The sequence below is a fragment of the Calypte anna genome, chromosome Z (assembly GCF_003957555.1).
Source record: "Calypte anna isolate BGI_N300 chromosome Z, bCalAnn1_v1.p, whole genome shotgun sequence".
Lineage (NCBI taxonomy): Eukaryota > Metazoa > Chordata > Aves > Apodiformes > Trochilidae > Calypte > Calypte anna.
In genome coordinates, this window is record NC_044274.1 from 38,380,530 (window position 1) to 38,399,626 (window position 19,097).

Below are 19,097 nucleotides of genomic sequence, written 5' to 3' on the forward strand. Positions count from 1 at the left end.
TTAAAATTTCTTTCTATTCAATTAGCAAACCAGAGAGCACAAGACAAGAATTCACTGATTATTTCAGAGAAATCCAAATTTTAAATTATTTCCAGAAGAATCCTTTTAAGTAGCTCCGTGGCAGAAAACCTGTATGCTGAATTGCAGAAAGAAGTGGGATGAGGCATGGGGATGCAAGATGGTGGAACAGTAGATGGTGACAAAAAAAATGTGATGACAATAGCTTACTGCTTTAGTTCTCAAAGCAGCTTCAAAGCGTAAATGCGGAGTTATTTATTATCTTGATATCACAAGCAACAGTTGATATTTCTTTTAAAAAAAAAAAAAAAGAAAGAACAGCAGGTGTGTGGAATACCATTTACTGTTAATCACCACATCTTAACCAATGTTTTCACAATACTTGAAGCAACATTTAAGTATACAATAGTCTCAATCACAGAAACAAAGCAGAACAATTAAACTATGTAAGGCCTTCAAATTAGAAGCACAGTGTGTATTGTTGGAATATCACTTTGTTTACAAATAGGCTACATATAATCAGGTTTATTTTTCATAGTTTTATTAAAACAAAATGCATTCAAGGGAAAGGCAACTTACAAAGTTTATTTTACTATGAGTTAATAGAAAAACGTCAACGTCCTCTTCTATCCCCTCCTCCCACCCCATTCATGAGTGATTAGTAAAATTTTCATGTAATACTCAAAAAACTATAAGCTTTTACACTAAACATCAAAAAGTAAGACTGATCAGACAACTGCAAACTTGTAAGTGGTCTATTACAAAATTGGATAAAGTTCCCCATTCTTTCCAATGAAATATTGCAACTCTACACAATCAATATTTAAACTCTGTTGTCCACAAAGCCTTTTCGGCTCACAGAATCTTACTGTTTTCAATAAAGTACTTAGTGGCTTCAGTAGCAGTCATGTGAATTACATTTACATTACAACAAAGATAACTTGTGGCATTATTTTGGCAAGCTTAGGGCTGCTGAGAATATGAAGTGGGTAAATTTGTTTGACCTGAAAGGTAAGGGACAAGACAAGAACCAAGCAACTAAAGTAAAACTTATCTCAAAAGATATGAGAAACATGGAAAGAGATCTCTTTTGACCCTTTCCCCCTATAACAGGGCATGGGTCATTTCCAGTGACTGTCTATTTTTATTACATACATTAGTATTTTCTCAAATTTCATGGCTTTTGTAATTTTACAGAACTGCCTAGAACTCTGTCTTTTAATTTACAGCTGTGCAACAGAATAAGTCACAGTACATTTTGAGATGTTTAAAAAATACTTATAAACTTGTTTTTGATATGCTAAAGCATTTGGCAACACTCTTACAGCATTTGATTTTATATACTTAAAATTTCATACAGTACTTGTGATTTTAAATTTTTTTTTCTAAGAAGAAAAAAAAGAAATCTCACACAACATAACATGAACTGCCAAGCTTGACTGCATGATTAAGCAATTCCAGTTTATAATACTGGTATTAAAACCTTCATTAATTACGTTGACAAATCATTACCTGTACATTTAATGAAGGCAACCAAGATGATCTGAAAATACAACCTTCTGTTTTTTTGTTACGTATTTATCAAGGCATGCAGTTTCGCAGTGAAATGAAGAAGCATGTAAATATACAAACAAATTTACAAGTTCACCAGTTCCTGTGACACAAACTTTTTCAATCTTTCAAGGTATTGTCCATAGAGTTCCACATCGTTATGGCCTGCTCCTTCTACCCACAGTGGCTCTACAGGTCTCTGGCAACGCTCAAATAATGTTAGGCCATGTGAAAAGTCAATTACTTCATCTTCGGTCCCATGGATTATTAACACAGGAGATGTTATTTTAGAAATTTTGTCAATGCTGTAAGAAAAACATTGTATCTATGAATAGTGAGCTTTATTAAATCTTTTTGAAGCACCAGACTCCTAATTTTACAAACTCAGTTTTAACTACAAACAGCTAGTGAAGTTGTTTAATTATTAGAAAATTCGATCTGATCAACACACTGGAAGCTATTACAGTAACACATGTAAAGCTACATAGATTGAAAACACTACTGGAAACTATTAGAATCAAATAGCAGAACAATCTGTCAAAAAGTGGTACGAAAAAGTACCTGTCAGAAATGGAAGAATTATGGCACTTAATTTTTTGCCATTTATAGGGGAAAAAAGTATTTGAAGCTAGGTGTTTAAAATAAAAGTAATGCTTTGAGACAAGTGTACCAGTTTGTAATGGCCAACTAGTGGCATAGTTCTGAGATATTTACAGGCGTTTTCTTCAGCTAAGGTCTACTTAATTATCCAGCCTTTGCTATGCACAGAAACATATGCAAAAGACTTTGTTCACTGCTACTCAGATGAACAATTCACTGGAGTAGAACTGCTTGTTAGCATTAGTAAATTAGGGGTTACATGTAGGAAAACTAACAACTTCTTTAACAAAGACCCACTGAAATTAGTACAGATGTGAAAAACAAATTTTTAAAGTTCTGTAAATTTCAAATCAAACATTCTTCATAATTACACTGATTTTTTTCCAACTCTCTTTTTAAACCTTTGAAAGAAATTTCAGATAAGTTGCAATATTACTTGTTTCCCTAGTCTAAAATTTGTGTAAAATTCTGAAAAATGTATGCAGAATAAAAAACCCTACAACTTACTTTGGGAATGCATCAAAGCAATAGGTCTTCTTCGTATCAGGAAAAGCTACTCTCATTCCTGAGGTCAATGGAGAATGAAGAATTACAGCAGCACTTTCATACCTAGCAGCAAGATCCACAGATGGTACTGTTCCTATGCTCTGGCCATATATAATCACATTTTCAGGGCGGATTGCGTACCTAGAAAATTAAAAGTGTTAATAAAAGTGGTATATAAAATGAAACAAACAAAACGGCAGCTAGACAGCAAGGCAAAAAAAGCATTTCTGAAGAAGAAAATTTCCCAATTTCCCTATGAAACAGGAGCTGTTAGAAGACTAGGCAAGTATAACCTATAACATTCCTCACTTTAAGGAACAATTGTTTACTCTGTATTTTCAGTAATTTTTTTGCCTTATGTCTGAATGATACTGAAACGTGGGTTTATTTTTTAAAACATGGATTTGAGAATGCAACTGACCTTCTATACTAGTTGAAAGCCTTCACTGGTAACTCTATTGGACCTGATTAGAGCCTTATTAGGCCTATGGTTATCAGCAAGTGGAGCATAGTCTAATCTGCAAAAATTTGGTTTGTTTTACTCTTCTGATACCTTATAAAAACTGCAAGCTAGTAACACTGCTCAACAAAGTGGAACCATAACATTCATGATAAAGCGTGAGCATTCAGACAGTGGTCAGGATATTGCACAATAGCTGAGATGCTCCTTTGTTATCACAGTTGATTTGACATGCAAGCTAACCCTCAACTAAGAGCACCCAAAAAGGACCACAAAATTAAAGTCAAAGCCTTCCTCCTCAAAGACAAAACCGCACTGCATTACAAAAGAAACCCAAAACCAACCAACCCTGAAACAACAGCACGAACCTCCTAACATTGTTCTCATGTATTATTAGGAGTTTGTTCACCTTTCTGATTTAGAGCAGACTGCCCTAACACCACTGTGGAACAGCATGAGGTGAGTTTAATATTTGCCAGCTGACCACAATCATAAACCAGCTAACAATCAACTGCTTTCAGTTCAAGTCAAAGCGCAATCAATGCCTCTTCTACAATGCATTCATAGATCTTTTCTGCCAAAGCTAGGTAATAATCCCATATTCACAAAGGAGTTATCAAATGAGTACATTTTGCATACTTCCAATAAAGCCAGAGAAATCAAGGTAATGAAAAATGGGCCAGAAACTTATAAACATGGCACAAGAAGTGCATGGTAATTGCATAAGTCAAGAAACATTGAAATTAGTGAAGCCTAAAAGCCTCAAAACAAGGCTCAAAAATTAGGAAAATGATGTTTTACATCTATTAAGACATTTGAATTACCAAGCAACAGAGAAAAAAAAATTGACAAATACTTTTCAATAAGCCAGAAAATCTGTCCTGTGCTTTATGTCAGTATATAATAAACAATTTTAAAAAGCCAAGACAATCTAGAAAGAATTGAAGAAAAACAGAATCACATTTAAGTATTACTAAAATGTAAGTATCCCTAGCAGAACTCATAAGGCACCACAACAAGCTTTCTAAAATGGGACTAAAATCCACTTTTGACAGCTACCGTTGTCTATTTAACTAATCATCTATTTATTTAAATTGTGCTCTGCTTGAGTGAAATATAAAAGTTGTAAAAGAACTTTCATAGCATCTATCTATATCATGATTACCTAATTACTATCAGCAGTCTTGAGAAAGTTTCTGGGATCATAATCAATTTAAGACTTCCTGAGACATAAAGACTCGATCAACAGTCTGGAACTACAGGGAAGTCCTACACCACACAACAGTTCTTAGAGAGCAAAAAAAGTGAAATATTTTGATTAACAAACATTTTCAACATGTCAACACACAAAACTACAATCAACTAGAGCTCTGAAGACAAAACAACTGTAAATTCCTCACTATTTCTTTATCTCTCATGAATGACCAGAACAGTTAAGAACCTATCCTTTCAAAATTTGCTTTCCAATTGAAGATAATTCAAATCACATTTGCCTATTCTGAAAGCAGAGAGTGACCTTCTATCCCTTTCACAAAATCTGAATAAAACTCACATTAAAACCAGACTGTTTACATCATTAGCATGTCATAAAGTTTGCACAGCACAGTGTGATGTAACAGTTCTTAAATAACAAGTTATAAACCATCATATTCATATTTCCTCAGGTACTGAGGCCATTCCAAAGAAATTTAAAACAAAACCTTAAAAATAGATTTCGAAGCCTATATTCTCCTTTTTCTGATCATTCTTCTATTTTTGGATCCAAATCCTTCAGCCTAAAGATAGCTAAATTAGTAACAAAAAGTAATCCAAGAACAGCATTTACTATTTTTGGACTAAAGTAATCCTTTCTTCATCAAAGCCAAACAGATTGCCCTCACAACACACACCAGAAACTACTTGTTTTGCAGTCTGAACACTAAAATAGTGCACTGAATCAGAGAAGCAGTGGTTCAAAGTAGTCAGACTTCTGAATATTCTAGCTCGGAAAAAAACCCCAACAAAACAAACCAAGAAGAGTGCAACAACTGCTGTGGCTGCCTGCAGTCTTCCCTCTTCTCTTGCATAAGCTTTTGAAAAGTTTGGGGAAAAAGGAACTTAGCTGTCCCTCAGTGTTCCTCTTTCTCTAAAGTATCAGGTTCTAATATAAAACCGAAGGGTTATTTAAAATACAGTTGTTGGTAAATTCCCTAATTTGCCCTAATAAAATTAGTCTACTCCTATTTTAATAGTCCTGTAGAATCCAAGAAGTTGGATAATAGATAATTATTAGTTTGGGAGGCATACCTCCCAAATGTGGCAGTGTAAAAACAAGAGAAAAAGTGGCAGGAACACTGTTGTCTTAACAGTGCTTTGGAATTATGGGCCATCCAGAGAAAGGACAATGAGACAACTAGAGAGCCCTAAGCTATAAGCAGATGCTCTGGTGACAAGAGCTCAGAGACATCCTGTAAAAAGTGTTGATATCTTTCAAAGCTAATTATGTTGATCATAAGAGTAATGTAAACACAACTGTCTACCCAAGTAAACTTAGATAACTTCTGTTGGAACAGGTAGCTTGGTGGTTGTGGTAACAATGTTTGGTTGTGGTTTGTTTTGTTTGTGATTTTTTTTGTCTGCTTGGACTTTTTAAAACCACAATCATCTGAAAGGACCTTGGAACACAACCTTTAAAGTAGCTGTGCACAGATGTACCTTCTCAGAAAATGCACTGTTCCTCAGGGACAAGTTATTCTAGACTGAGACTGGCATAAAATGTGGACACATGTTTTCTGCAATTTAAAGTCTGCTCCTTTTTCTTTCCCACAGCAACTGAGACTTCTATTCCATTCAAGACATGATTTGTCCTTTATGTTCATGTACTTAAGGCCTACCTGCCTGGAAAGCATATAGAATTTGAAGAGGAATTTTTACATAGAACTAAATGTACCTCAACTGACAGATGCTTGCTAGCACAAAGTTCTCACAGACTTCTGTCCTGTCATCACTTTAAAGGTACAGGTTACTGTCACTACAAAGCTAAGCTATTGCCAAAGAAGAAGAGAATCAGTTTCCTATTAGCATCTTCAGCCACATGTGGCTCCTCACTGGGTTTCACCAACTTGTTAAGGAAACAGTTTTGTTAACTCCTTTTTGAGTATGGGAGTGTTATCTAATTCACTTCTCCGGAAGTATGGCAGTAACTATTTTTCTGCTCCTTTGTGATAGCTGTCTTCAGGACAAGAAATTACATACCACTGGTGGGCTAAAGGAAGGAGCAAGTCAATAAATCATTGTAACTGTACCATCAGACGACTCCCTAGAACTTGGGCCAAATCTAACACAGGCTGACTAACAAATTCAGGATCCTCTTCTGTGAGTCTACATATGCTCATCAACTACAGGTGGGGTCTTGTAAAAGAGTAAACCCTGAACAGTCCTGCCTTATCTTTTCATCTTCTGTCAGGAAACAACTGCTGAATAGCAAAGAAACAATCTTTTTTTAAAGCTTGAAACAAACATCATAAACTGCTGCAGCTGAAACTCTTCCAACGAGTCCTTTATGTTCCCATCCCTGTAATGAGATCTCTTCTGCACTCCACTAACATCTTAGAGGAAATTCACCTCTTCTTTTGATAGAATCTTAAAACAGTTTAGCTTGGAAGATGATCTAGTTCAGCTATCTGCCATAGGCAGAAATACCTTTCACTAAATCAAATTGCTTGAAGCCCCATAAGACATTACTTTGAACACATCAACTGAGTATGTATCATTCATCAAATATTATCCATATATATCATATATAACCACTTTCATTGGTTATAAAGCACATTACTACGATGTGCAATATGCAAACTACAAGATACATGTCTGGCAGCAATGAATTTTTTGTTGGTTTTTTTTTTCCTAACTTCAGTTATCTGAAGTTATATACCAGCCAAAATTAGTTATACTGCTATACTTGCAGGCTCTTAAAAGCCAAAACCTGCCATTTTTCCCTTGATATACCTAGAGGAGACAAAGCAATTTATCTTTATTTTTTAAAAATTAAATTTATTTCTGAACTATTGCTGTTAATCTAGAAGACTCACTCACTTTACAATTATAAAGTATCAGTAAAAGCAACCTTAGCAGGGTACATCTCCAACAGTTCATCTCAGGCCCACAATAACAAAGAGGTGTCATAGATGCTCTAAGAGAGGCAACTGTGAAGCTATTGCATCCCATGCATTTTAACAACTGGCAGCAGTGCTTGGGGTGCAAGGAACACGGGAGAAACATCCTCAGGGAATTTTCAGTGCACATTTCAGAACCTTTTTGTCATCATGCACGTAACACACAAAATTACAGCTGCGAACTGAGAACATGAAGGACATGAACATCCTCCACACCTTTTAACTATCAACATTCCAGGCCATGAATAAAATTTATGAGCATACAGCTCTTCCTCAGCTGAGATGCACATTCCTCCTCTTGTGTACCCAACATGTAACATTGCCAAAAGACAAAGGGAACTGTTCTGTCAGAGGCAAGACCACTGACCATGCATATAGTAATAAAAAACTGCATCTCCTGTCTCTCATGGTGGTTTTGCCTTTTCTAAACCTTACAATGACACTGGTACAATTTTTTATGGTCAATATTTCTCAAAACGATAAATTCAGCTACTTTTCCCTAGCAAGTTAAATAAAAGCTAAAATTAACTCCAAATATTCAAAGTTAAGATGCTTCATCTTCCAGTCATCTCCCTCCTCCACTTTTGAAATAAATAAATAAACTGACCTAATTTGTCAAATTACTTTCAAAAACTTTCAGCCAACATCCAAAAGGATTTTAAATTATTCTTATAATTGGCTGATCAAATTATGGGTATTCTGTCCACTCTGACACATCAGTCTGATGCAAGATTTACCCTTCAGTTTTTCAATTAGTATACAGTCCATGACAAACAATAATGGAAAGGCTCTTTGGTCATGAGGCATCTCCACCAAGTCTTCAGGTTTCTGAATGAACGCCACTTGCCCTGCATTTGCCTGGGGCTGGTTAAACCTTCCTTCCTTGCTAGGGTGTCATCAAAGGCCTTCAGAGACCAGGGCAGCAGAAAATAGGCGTATCCCAAAATGACTCCTGGCATTTCAACACTTTGTAGCTATGACAGTACGAAAAAGAATGTCCTCACTTGCATGCACTTGAATATGCAGGAGCAAGTAACTTTCCCAAACACGACAATAATGACTAATCTTCCTTTCTTCCACAGTCAGCAGCCACATGGATAGCTACTGCATCCTATTAAAATACTCAGAGCAGGTAAAGAATAGGGACACTATTCAGAATCTCTATCTTCTGTTTACCTCTTCTGATCTGCTGCCAAATTAACTTTCTGTACTCATCAACATGAAAGATAACATTCACATACCCTTAAAGTAACCACTTTTAAGAAAATGGTGCTGGGCCAATCTCACCATCACCCTCTATAATAGGTTCCAGACTACTTATTTCAGTGTAGGTGTCCTGCTGTCATGGGCAGTTGTGCTAATATACAGGTGACCATCTAGACTGTCCTTCCAAGATAACAGCTTAACACAGAAACATCTCCAACTCAACCAGCTGTGTTGACTGGAGAAGGAAGTCCACATCAACATTTCAGCTACTACTCAAAACCCCTTTAATGCTGGACTTTATGATACCATTCTCAGAACAGAGAATGCAGCGAGCTGTGGCTGGATGTGATCAACCTCCAAAATAGGTTATTTCTCCATTCTTTTCTTTTTCCAATCACAATCAGTGAGGCACTGTTTAAAAGTCTAGGATTCCTTTCTTCTCTCATCCCACCAACATGACTTTCAAAGGAGTTACAGCTATACTTAAATCTATCCTGCAAACAACCCACTGAATTAATTTGTTTTTGCAGAATGCTTAAATTATGGAATGTTAAAGATGGTGACTGTAACACCGACAGAACAGGACATACTAGAAAAGTGAATCAATGCTGCAGCAAATGCTCAAAGGATCCATTTTGGTCCAGATACTCATCAAGTATAAAAACACAGCCATGTACTGTCTCAGGGCTCAAGAGAATACCATGGATTAGTAACCTGTGAAAACTATGAGCCAGTATATTCAGTCCTGTGCTGAACTCCTCCCTGTTGCATCCCACATTCACACACAAGGACAAGACTATCTCTGCAGATTGTAAAGTTGATGAAAGTGTCACAGAGGAAACTAGTAGTACCAACCACTTCTTAAGCAATGGAAAAAATATCCATTCCTGTTCATGAAATCCACAAAGGAGGCAGAACAATCCAATCTCTTTACACTCTACAGAATGTCATATTTCTAAAGGAGGTTTTGACATAAAAAATAAATGAAGACAACAAATGGGACTGAGATGAGGTCATTTCTGGAAGGAATGAGAGAAAAGCAGATAGATGGGAGTATGCATTTGGAGTTCCCCCTAGCAATGTATTTTCAACAAAGGGTATGCTCAGGTGGGGTGTTGTAATGAACAATCTTATTTGACTAGGGAAGGTACATTTATGAATGAAGGTGAGAATTCACGTTGCAATCACATTTCCTTTTAGGTTTTCAATAAGAAGTTTGTCTGTGTGAGGACAAGACAATAATTACAAACTAGTTCACAAAAGAGAATCCATAAGCAAATATAAACAAACAGTTTTCACCATATGGTTCTCTTCCATCTTCTGATACATGTAAACAATTCGTTTCTAAATTGGTCACAAACCATATTATGGTTTTGGTCAGTATCAGTAGGTACTTCACGAAGTGGCTATCTTCCATATCACCTGTTCACAGTCACCAGTGAACCTGCTACAGCTCTTGGCTTACAGAATGGTTAACTAGTTATATATCAACTTTCCACTGTCATAAAAATAAATGCCAAAACCTAATCTAACAACTCAGTAAAGATTTTTTTTAATACATGAGGCTGAATACCTGTATCCTGTGGTTGTATGAGGTTTGATAATAAGCATTTTCCCCATTTCAACATAAATAAAAGATGCTTCTGTTAAAAGTACCAGACTGTTGTTAAATGTGAAAGAAATGAATAATATGTGCATTTAAAACACTAAAAAGAGATAATCTGCTACAAAGCATTAGGCACATATTTAATATGACATTGATTAAGTTCTATGTTCACTGCAACACCCAGCAGACTCCAGGCTTTAAAGAGTCTTTACACATGCCCTCCTCCTAAATCACATCCCTGATATCATGTTATTAAACAGTACAATGATGAAACCGTAAAATTACATTACATTCAGGTTTTCACAGCTTTTTGGTGCAAAAACACACAGTATGACAGATATTTTTGGTTAGCACATATTCTTACGACTGCATAATATTTAAAAAAAATAATGGTTTTGGAGTTTGGGTACATATAATACAGGAAGAATATAGCTCTAAATAGAAAAAAAACATGGTGAAAATTGCTCTTACACGTAAGTATTCAGTGCTGCAGCTATTTAGTGTCTGGGATTCTTATTTGTATCAGAGAATACATCCAGAGTCTTTCATCTTAGTATTTTATTTCCCTAAAACCAGAATCTTGGAACACTGAAATTGCTGAAAGACCATCCTTCCAGTTTCCATTTTTCCTTGTCCAGTTTTAATCTATTTGAGCTAACACCACTCCTGTTTTTTTGTTTCCACCAAAATGTATTAACAACAATCAGTTACAACCTCTCTCATGCATCAGATTTTGTTATGTTAAAAGCAATGTTTTTGTTTCATAGAGAAAGCAGTCATTGACAATGCTGTAGCTGCTAGTCCGAATTCTGAAACAAGGGGTCTGTATTGGGACCAGTGCTGTTAAACATCTTTGTCTGTGACATGGGCAGTGGGACTGAGTGCATCCTCAGCAAGTCTGACAACACACAGCTGTGTGCTGTGGTCAACGCGCTGGAGGGAAGGGAGGTCATCGAGAGGGACACTGACAGGCCAGTGCAAACTGCATGAAGTTCAAGCAGGCCAAGTGGAAGGTCCTGCAGACACGATAGGCACAACTGCAGGCTAGACAGAGACAGGACTGAGATCAGCCCTCAGGAGAAGGACTTGATGGTGCTGGTCAATGAGAAGTTCAACATGAGCTGGCAGCATTGTCCTGGGGTGCATCAAAAGCAGCGTGGCCAGCAGGTTGAGGGAGGTGATTCTCCCCTTTTGCTGCACACCCTTGTGAGACCCCACCTGTGTTCAGCTCTAGAGCCTCAAACACAAGAACATGGACCTACAAGATTGAGTCCAGAGGAAGATCTCTCAGATGATCAGAGGGCTGGAGCAACAATCCTACAAAGACAGGCTAAGAGAGCTGGGGTTGTTGAGCCTGGAGAAGGCTCCAGGGAGACCTTATAGTGGCCTTCCAGTACCTGGAAGAGGCCTACAGGAAAGCTGCGGAGGGACTTTTGACAAGGGCATGGAGTGACAGGACAAGGAGCAAAGGTTTAAAAATAGAAGAGGGTAGGATTTAGGCTAGACATAGGGAAGAAATTCTTCACTGTGATGGTAGTGAGACATTGGCACATGTTATTTAGGGAGGTTGTGTCTGTCTCATCTGTAGAAGTGTTCAAGGGCAGGCTGGGTGGGGCTTTGGGAAACCTGGTCCAGTGGGAGGTATCCCTTCATGTGTCAGGGGGGTTGGAAGCAGATAATAGAAGTGAAAGTCCCTTCTGGCTCCAAATATTCTCTGATTCTATGAACACCATACAGAAATCCAAACAGACTTAGTTCGGTTTGTAACACATTTTCCACTGTCCCTCCCTACAAAAAAACATAGGTGGTGGAATTATCTGAAAAAACAACCCACATTTTCTCTAACACATGTGATAGCAATGGCTCAGTTACTGGGCAATCAATTATTATAGCTTGTTGCTATCACCTGAGATTTCCAGACTGAAACACATCTGGATATCATGTCACCCCACTTCAATTTTTCTAGTATATCACTACTATATACTGATTGTGCTCAATACTGACAATGCCTTCAGCATCAGGAACGACAAATCAGCTGGGATACAAATCCATTAGGCTTAAAATACAGTATTTCCATTTAAAATACCAATGTAGGTTAAGTACAACCATTTGAAAAGCATGCTGTAGAAGAAAAATGGCAACTGATGTCTTACCTCGTCCTAAGAGCGACCCAAGCAGCATCAATGTCGGCATACAGGTTCTTTTCTGTTGGCTTCCCAGAACTTGCACCATATCCAGAATAATCATATGAGAATATGTTGCAATTAATCCGTGAACCCAGTCCTATGTAAAAGCTGCTCATCTGACCTAGGTCAACAGCATTTCCATGCGAGAAGAGCAAGGTATACTTGGCGTTAGGTGAGCAGCGCACAAACATACAGGCAATCCTGTTACCTTTACTTGTTCTAGTCATAAAGCACTCAATGGCATCTTTTTCTCTAGAAGAATACTGCCAGTCTGCTCGCTCTGAGAGATGTAAAGTCCAGTGACTACCACTCTCATCACACATCAGTGTGTAGGTGGGATCAGGCGGTAAGAATGCCAGTTTGGAGGCAATTTTCCCTGGGCATGGTGGACAACAGAACAGGCAACACAGTTCACTAAAGGAAAGATTATTCATCTTCTAGTCTGAAACAGGAAGAAAAAATGGTATCAGTTTCTAGAAACAATCATGGATAATGTAAACTTTACCACTCTAGAATATATGCAATTCTAGTGGAAACATTTAACAAAGTGTATTTTAAATATACATGTAAATTTCTATTTAATACCTTATTTGATATTATTAGCTACTTTATAATTAGCATATTATTAAAGAAGAGTAATAACTTTAAAGTCCTGCTATTAAAACTAAAATATCATTTAGAAACCACAATCACAGGTTTTGGAATTTCTTTGGAGTAAATGAAGGCTTCCATCTTAAGTCATTAAGAGAAGTGTTCATTATATTGGAAAATACATGTTATAATGAGCAAATAAAATATATTGCATAGTTTGCAGAATACCAAGACTATGGAGACCTCTGCAGCCAAAAAGCACTACAATATATTTCCCAGATACATAGAATACATATTGCAGTCATGAGCTATAGGCTCCTGCAAGCAGCTTCATCAGTATGAAAGGTAAATGAAATTTAAACTTAGGAGGCAAAACAAGATGCTTCTGCTGGCTTAACGAACACTGTACTTCAGTACTCTAAAATCCTTCCATAAATCCTTCTTTGCTCCACATATTGGTTGACATGTTTCCAAACCCTTCAAATATATTATTAGCTAGGCACACAGGAATTGATACTACATTAATGATAGGAATATTTTAATTTAATTAAAAATAATTATACTTAAGAGGGGGGGAAAAAAAACAACTTTGTGGTGGCAATACTGTTTTTTAAAGCTATGAAAACAGATGCAATCTACCAACAGCCATGCTGGAAACTATCACATGTAAGACTGGGATTTGCACTATTTTCCTTGAATTTAAGCTCCTTACACTTCAACATTTCCATCCAAAATCTATGAGCAGGTCTCAAATTCAGTTCTTGCCAGGTCACTGTGAACAGAAACACTCTTTAATTGCTTAGACTACTAGATCTAAGCTTAGAAATGGGAACAAAAGAAACTGATTTCTGATATCCACAGTTCCATGTAATTCTAGAAATATTTGGATGATCTGACAATAGTCTTACTGTTGACAATAAAACTTGGAGATATCTAGATCCCATTTCAAAGTTTGTCCTCTATCTTGAATAAAAACATAATTTTCAGGCCTGAATAAATTACTCTTTAGGAAAGCTTCGGAGACTGTAAGAACTGTCAAATATCAATGACACAACTACCCATACTATGGATGGGTGAACAGTCTCTTCCTTGTTGTAGAGTACAAATGCATACTGTATACAATGTTTGTACATAGAGTGTACTTAGACAGTAGTAAACACAGGCACAGCAAGACAGTCCAGTAAATGGCATCAGCATTCTTGGAATACTTCTCTTTGTAGGGTACAAAACCTGTTATTTTTGCCAAGACTGATACAGCTAAGTTCTTTCACAAAAGGTTTCTTCAAAATCCAGGAAAATCACAGATTTTTCGATATGGGTGACCCACACTAACTCAGAGGAGATGAAAGGAACAGTACACTGATTATCTCCAATAAAAAAAGCAGTTCGTGTCTTAAATGAAGATCCTGAACCATATTTCTGCCAGCTATTGAAACAAACTCATATTTATGTAAATAGCACAAGTAGCCACTCAAATTCGAAGTAGCTCATCTGTTCCCTATGATGTGAGGTTACAGAGACATTAAGTTTAATTTTAACCTGGAAATCAGTATAAGAGGCAGAAGAGGTCTATGGATTGGCAAAATTCTTGCAGTCTCATGCACAGGAAGAAAAATCAACACCTTTCCTTCCTCCTTCTCTTGCAGCTGTGAGCACCAAAGTAGCCAATTACACTGCTATACTGAGTTATACTGAGGTATGAATGACCTGGAATAGCAGACTGCTATCTATTCCATCATACATTAGCTACAGAATTTCTTGCTTGCTTCCCAATCCATTTGTAAGAAAGAATTAAGCCAGTACCTTACATTATTTATAACAACAAACAGCCCAGAAAGACTACAAGTATCATTTCACTCAGAAAATCTTTGCTATTTGTCAAAGTCACTTGAGAAGACGACTGTGGAATTCACACACAGCACAGTATTGCAGTAACCACAGTTAATCAGCTGAGGTGGTGCTGTGCCCCAAGATATCTTAAATGTCCCAAAAATGGGATCTTGCCACATACAGCAAGTGACCGATGCTGAAGATCATGGCTAAAGTATTATATCTCCCCTATACCAAACCAAAACATAGATTTTACATAATGTCCATTTAATCCAGCAGGAATGTTGCCTACTAAAACTAAGTAACTGCTCTCCATCTAAATCATGGCTAGCAACAACTCTTTTTTTAAAAACAAACACAACAAATACTTGCTACTTTCTTCACTCAGAAGACCCAAGAAAAAACAGCAGATCTTTAGCATCACTAATTGAACAATTCCAACACAAACACCAAATGAACCTGCTCAAGAGGATACCTTGAACTAAATGCAAACAGTGTTCCTATTATACTAGAACTGGTTTGTCATTCATTGTATTCATGAGCTTATTCTTAACCTCCAGATCTGGAATGGAACCAGGATGTGGGCAAGTCCCCAGGGTGTATAGAATAATTGTGATATCACTCGTTAAAAGTTAAACTGCATCAGCAGTTCCACCTAGTAGTTACCCACCAGATTATCATAATTTCACTTCAATTAAGCAGGCATTATCTTTTCTTAAAATGTAAGCTGCTCAGATAGTTCAATGAGGGATTAAACATAAGGTTACCCCCCCAGTAGTGGTTTTTTTTAATGTTAGGAAACATGATTTCCTAATGATTCATCCAACTAGAAATTATTACAGCAAAAATTAAAAGAAAGTAAAAAAAATCCACCCTTCACTTAGCATCACCTCATCTTGGTAAACACTTTTAAGGTCAACAGTCTTAAAAGAACAATCATTTTGTGAAGCCTAAAATGTAAATTATAGAAAATGAACAAGATATCACAAATGAAGTTGCATTAAAAATCGCTTTAATAACAACTGGGCTTGAAGTATGGCTATCTAGACTCAAAGCAGAACTGACTACAGATTACCTTAAGAATTGTGAACCTTAAGTTTGACAAGTATAGATGAATAACTTCAATGGGGCTTATTTGCCTAAAATCCATTACGAATACCTAAGCTATAGTTTAACACCTTCTAAGCACTATGATGTAAATTTCTGCACTCATTACAGTAGCATTGTCAAACACTGAGATTAACACATTCCAGCAACTGGAGAGGGAATGAGTGAACATCAAGAAAAAATTCTTTACTGTGAGAGTAGTGAGACACTGGAACAGGCTGCCCAGGGCAGCCCTCGCCCTGGGAGTGTTCAAGGCCAGGCTGGATGGGGCTTTGAGCAACCTGGTCCAGTGGGAGGTGTCCACTCTTTAAGGTTCCTTCCAACCCAAACCACACTACGATACTATCTATTTCAATAATATTTTTCACTTAGGTACTAACAAAGAAGTCAGTGCATTTTTGCAAAAACTGTTCCTGGGTAAAACTATATATTTTAAAATTATACTTCATTTTTCATATAAATTAAGTAGGAAAATTATGTTTAAGAAACTACTACTGCATGAAGAAGGGCTAAGAAATAACCCTATTCTTCTAGGATAGATTTTAAGAGTAATGTAGGATCACATCATCAAAATTATCTCTTTAAGTGTCTTATGAATAAAAAAGTAACAGAAAATGATAAACATATAACTGCCCAAAGGCAGAGATTTCAATTAATTTTTTTGCAATTAAGGCTGGTGGAAGGGGGGAGGGCAGCGTATGTCTATTTATCTTGTGATTCCTAGGATAACACAAACATAGTTCTTTCATATAAGCAATTACTCCTGTCCTCCACCCTCTGCAAATTGTTATGAGTGGCACATATTATTCACATCCTTGAGTACTTAACTACGTATTAGCCTCAAAAGCCCAACCTTTGCAAATGCTTATCTAGAAATCTTGTATTTACATTAAATACAAATAATACTTATTTTACATTTAAAATAAATTACCTATTTCATAGGGAACTATTTACAAGAATAAAAACTTGTAAAGGCAGCTTCTGGTTAGTAAATTTTAGTGGTGCTCTAACAGGCAAGGTATTAAAAATGTTAGGATTTTTTATTTCTTGTTTGGGTGTTTGGGTTTTTTTGTTTGCTTGTTTGTAGGGTGTTTTTGATTTTGTTTTTCTTCCCGTTTAGTTTCAGTTTTTTTTTGTTTGTTTTGGTTTTGTAATAATCCTTTTTCATTATATACTGCTGAAATAAGAAACTCTTAAACTCTCACCCTTTCATTAAACACAATGCAATGAAAGCTTGAGTTCAAGTCACTACTGAAGTACTCTTATTAATTTCAACATCTGCATTATAGTAAAAATGGGACAGAAGGTTATGAACATCCTCTAAATACTTAAAACAGTTAAAACAACAAAATATTTAGTGGGGGGGAAAAAAAGGAAAAAACCAACCAAACAAGCAAACAACTAAAACCAAAAACCATCCAGCATCTAATTTAACCATTATATAAAATTATTAATCTAATGAAATAATTTTGAGGCAATACATAGTAGGTCTGGAAAAGCACACGGAGGAAGTCTATTCAATAATGAAAAAGCCATAGGAAGAAATACCATGAGGTAACTCTTTAAGGTAGGTTTTGAAGAGCAAAACAACCTACACAAAAGCACAGAAGCCTGACTGGTCCAAAACTTCATTTTGGTTCGTCTGCTTTTAAAAAAAAAGCTTTATTATTTTCACAAGTTCCAGCAGTACTGTAAAGCTTAACTTGTATGTGAAGACTATGTCTTTTTCTTCTGCTGCTTCCTTTGTACACTTCAAAACCTAGTGGCACCGTTGAGAAAAGACAGACAGGAAACAAGAAGCGAGAAACCTAGCCCTTCTTTCTCACCTAAGGAAGGCACCAGCCCTCTGATGATCCCAGACAGGCAGCCGTGGCTTTAGGTCGGGTTACGTAATGTTCAGTGTGCTCCCAGCAAGACTGCACCACGGAACTGCTCAGCTAAAGCCACCTGCACGCTGACAGGCGCTCGAGTTACTATGTTCCAGACACATCAGCCTGGCGCTTCACTGCGCCACTCGGTCAATCTCTAATAAAAAGCTATACTTTTAAAAAAGGCCTACGCTCACATGGTCAGACTATCGCGGTTTCTGCGTCCATGTATTCTTCTCGATACCTTCTGGCCAAGTACTTTACACTTCTACATTAATAATAACTGAAAGCAATCGTAAGGTCAGCGTCCTTCCACCAGCAACAGCAGAAGCTGAAGAAATACACTGAGCCAGGCTGACGAAAATCAAGTGAACTCTTCAGGTGCCTTTAACTAAAAAAAAGGACTTCCCAAGAGTCAACACTGACGCGGAAGCACCATTTAGACCCGCTAAAAGACACCATTTAAACAAGCGCTTAAGAAGTCAGCGCGCCCGTTTCCCGAACAAAGGCGTTCACGGTAACACGACAGAGACGGGAGCCGCGGGACAGCCACCCCGAGCAGCCCAGGCCCCCCCCGAAGCAGACGACATCCCCTTCCGCGGCGCCGGACAGCAGGACAAAGGCCTCCCAGTCCGCCGGGAGTCGCCGGTTCGGATCGTAGGGCTGGACTGAGGAATGCCTGCCATGGCCCTTCCTCCTGCCCCACGCCAGAGCGCCAGGGGAAGAGGAGGCGGTGAGGGGGGGTTGGGGGGGGGTGCCACACTCCTGTCCCCAGGCGGAGGAGGAGGTTGGCGTATCGGTGAGGAGAGAAAGAGCCGGACCTGCCGAGGGGCCAACCGGCCCCCACATCTCGGAAGCGGATCCTCTACCGCAACCCTGCCGCCAGCGCCGAGCCGGGGCCGCACTTGCTGATCCACACCCTCCTCCCCCTTCCCGCCACTCGCCCGTCGCTGCACCCCCCGTCTGAGGGAAGCCCCTACCTGCGGCTGGCGCACGCTCGGCGGCGGCGCGCACGACCCCGTACCTTCCCAGTGGAGTGCCGGGCCGGCGGGGGAGGGGTGCCGGTTCTGCTGAGTAACGGCGCGGTGGCTGTCGGCGCGCCGGCCCCGGGCAGCGCCCGCAGCTCCGCAGCCGCTCTCGGCGGCAGAGAATGGCGCGGTTCCTGGAGAGCGGCTCTCGGCGCGGCCTACGGGAGCTACACCAGCCGCGTCCGGCCGAGAGACTGCATCGGTTTGAACGGTGGCCCCAGCGGCCAAGGGGGCGGTGGGAAGGGGCGGGGCGGGGCCGGGCGCCGGCTGCAACGCACCCAATGGGGGCGCAGCCCATGGGGCCGCTCTGGCCACTGAGGCTCCGCCTGAAGGCGGATGGGAGGGA

At 38.5% G+C, this 19,097-nt stretch overlaps 1 protein-coding gene across 3 annotated transcripts; it reads right to left on the reverse strand.

Annotated features, from left to right (window-relative positions):
• Nucleotides 1–343: 343 nt before the first annotated feature.
• On the reverse strand, nucleotides 344–19,085 carry ABHD17B (abhydrolase domain containing 17B). Of its 3 annotated transcripts, none has more exons than XM_030467799.1 (4): nucleotides 18,704–19,085; nucleotides 12,295–12,769; nucleotides 2,677–2,856; nucleotides 344–1,874 (listed from the first exon to the last, which is right to left on the reverse strand). In XM_030467799.1, exons 2-4 carry the CDS (start codon nucleotides 12,759–12,761, stop codon nucleotides 1,655–1,657), a joined length of 867 nt encoding a protein of 288 aa, XP_030323659.1. In that variant the 5' UTR covers nucleotides 12,762–12,769; nucleotides 18,704–19,085; the 3' UTR covers nucleotides 344–1,654. The 3 variants fall into 3 exon arrangements, with proteins under 3 accessions (XP_030323659.1, XP_030323660.1, XP_030323661.1); XM_030467800.1 differs by having other exon boundaries at nucleotides 18,748–19,002; XM_030467801.1 differs by having other exon boundaries at nucleotides 2,779–2,856; nucleotides 18,704–19,002.
• Nucleotides 19,086–19,097: the final 12 nt, after the last annotated feature.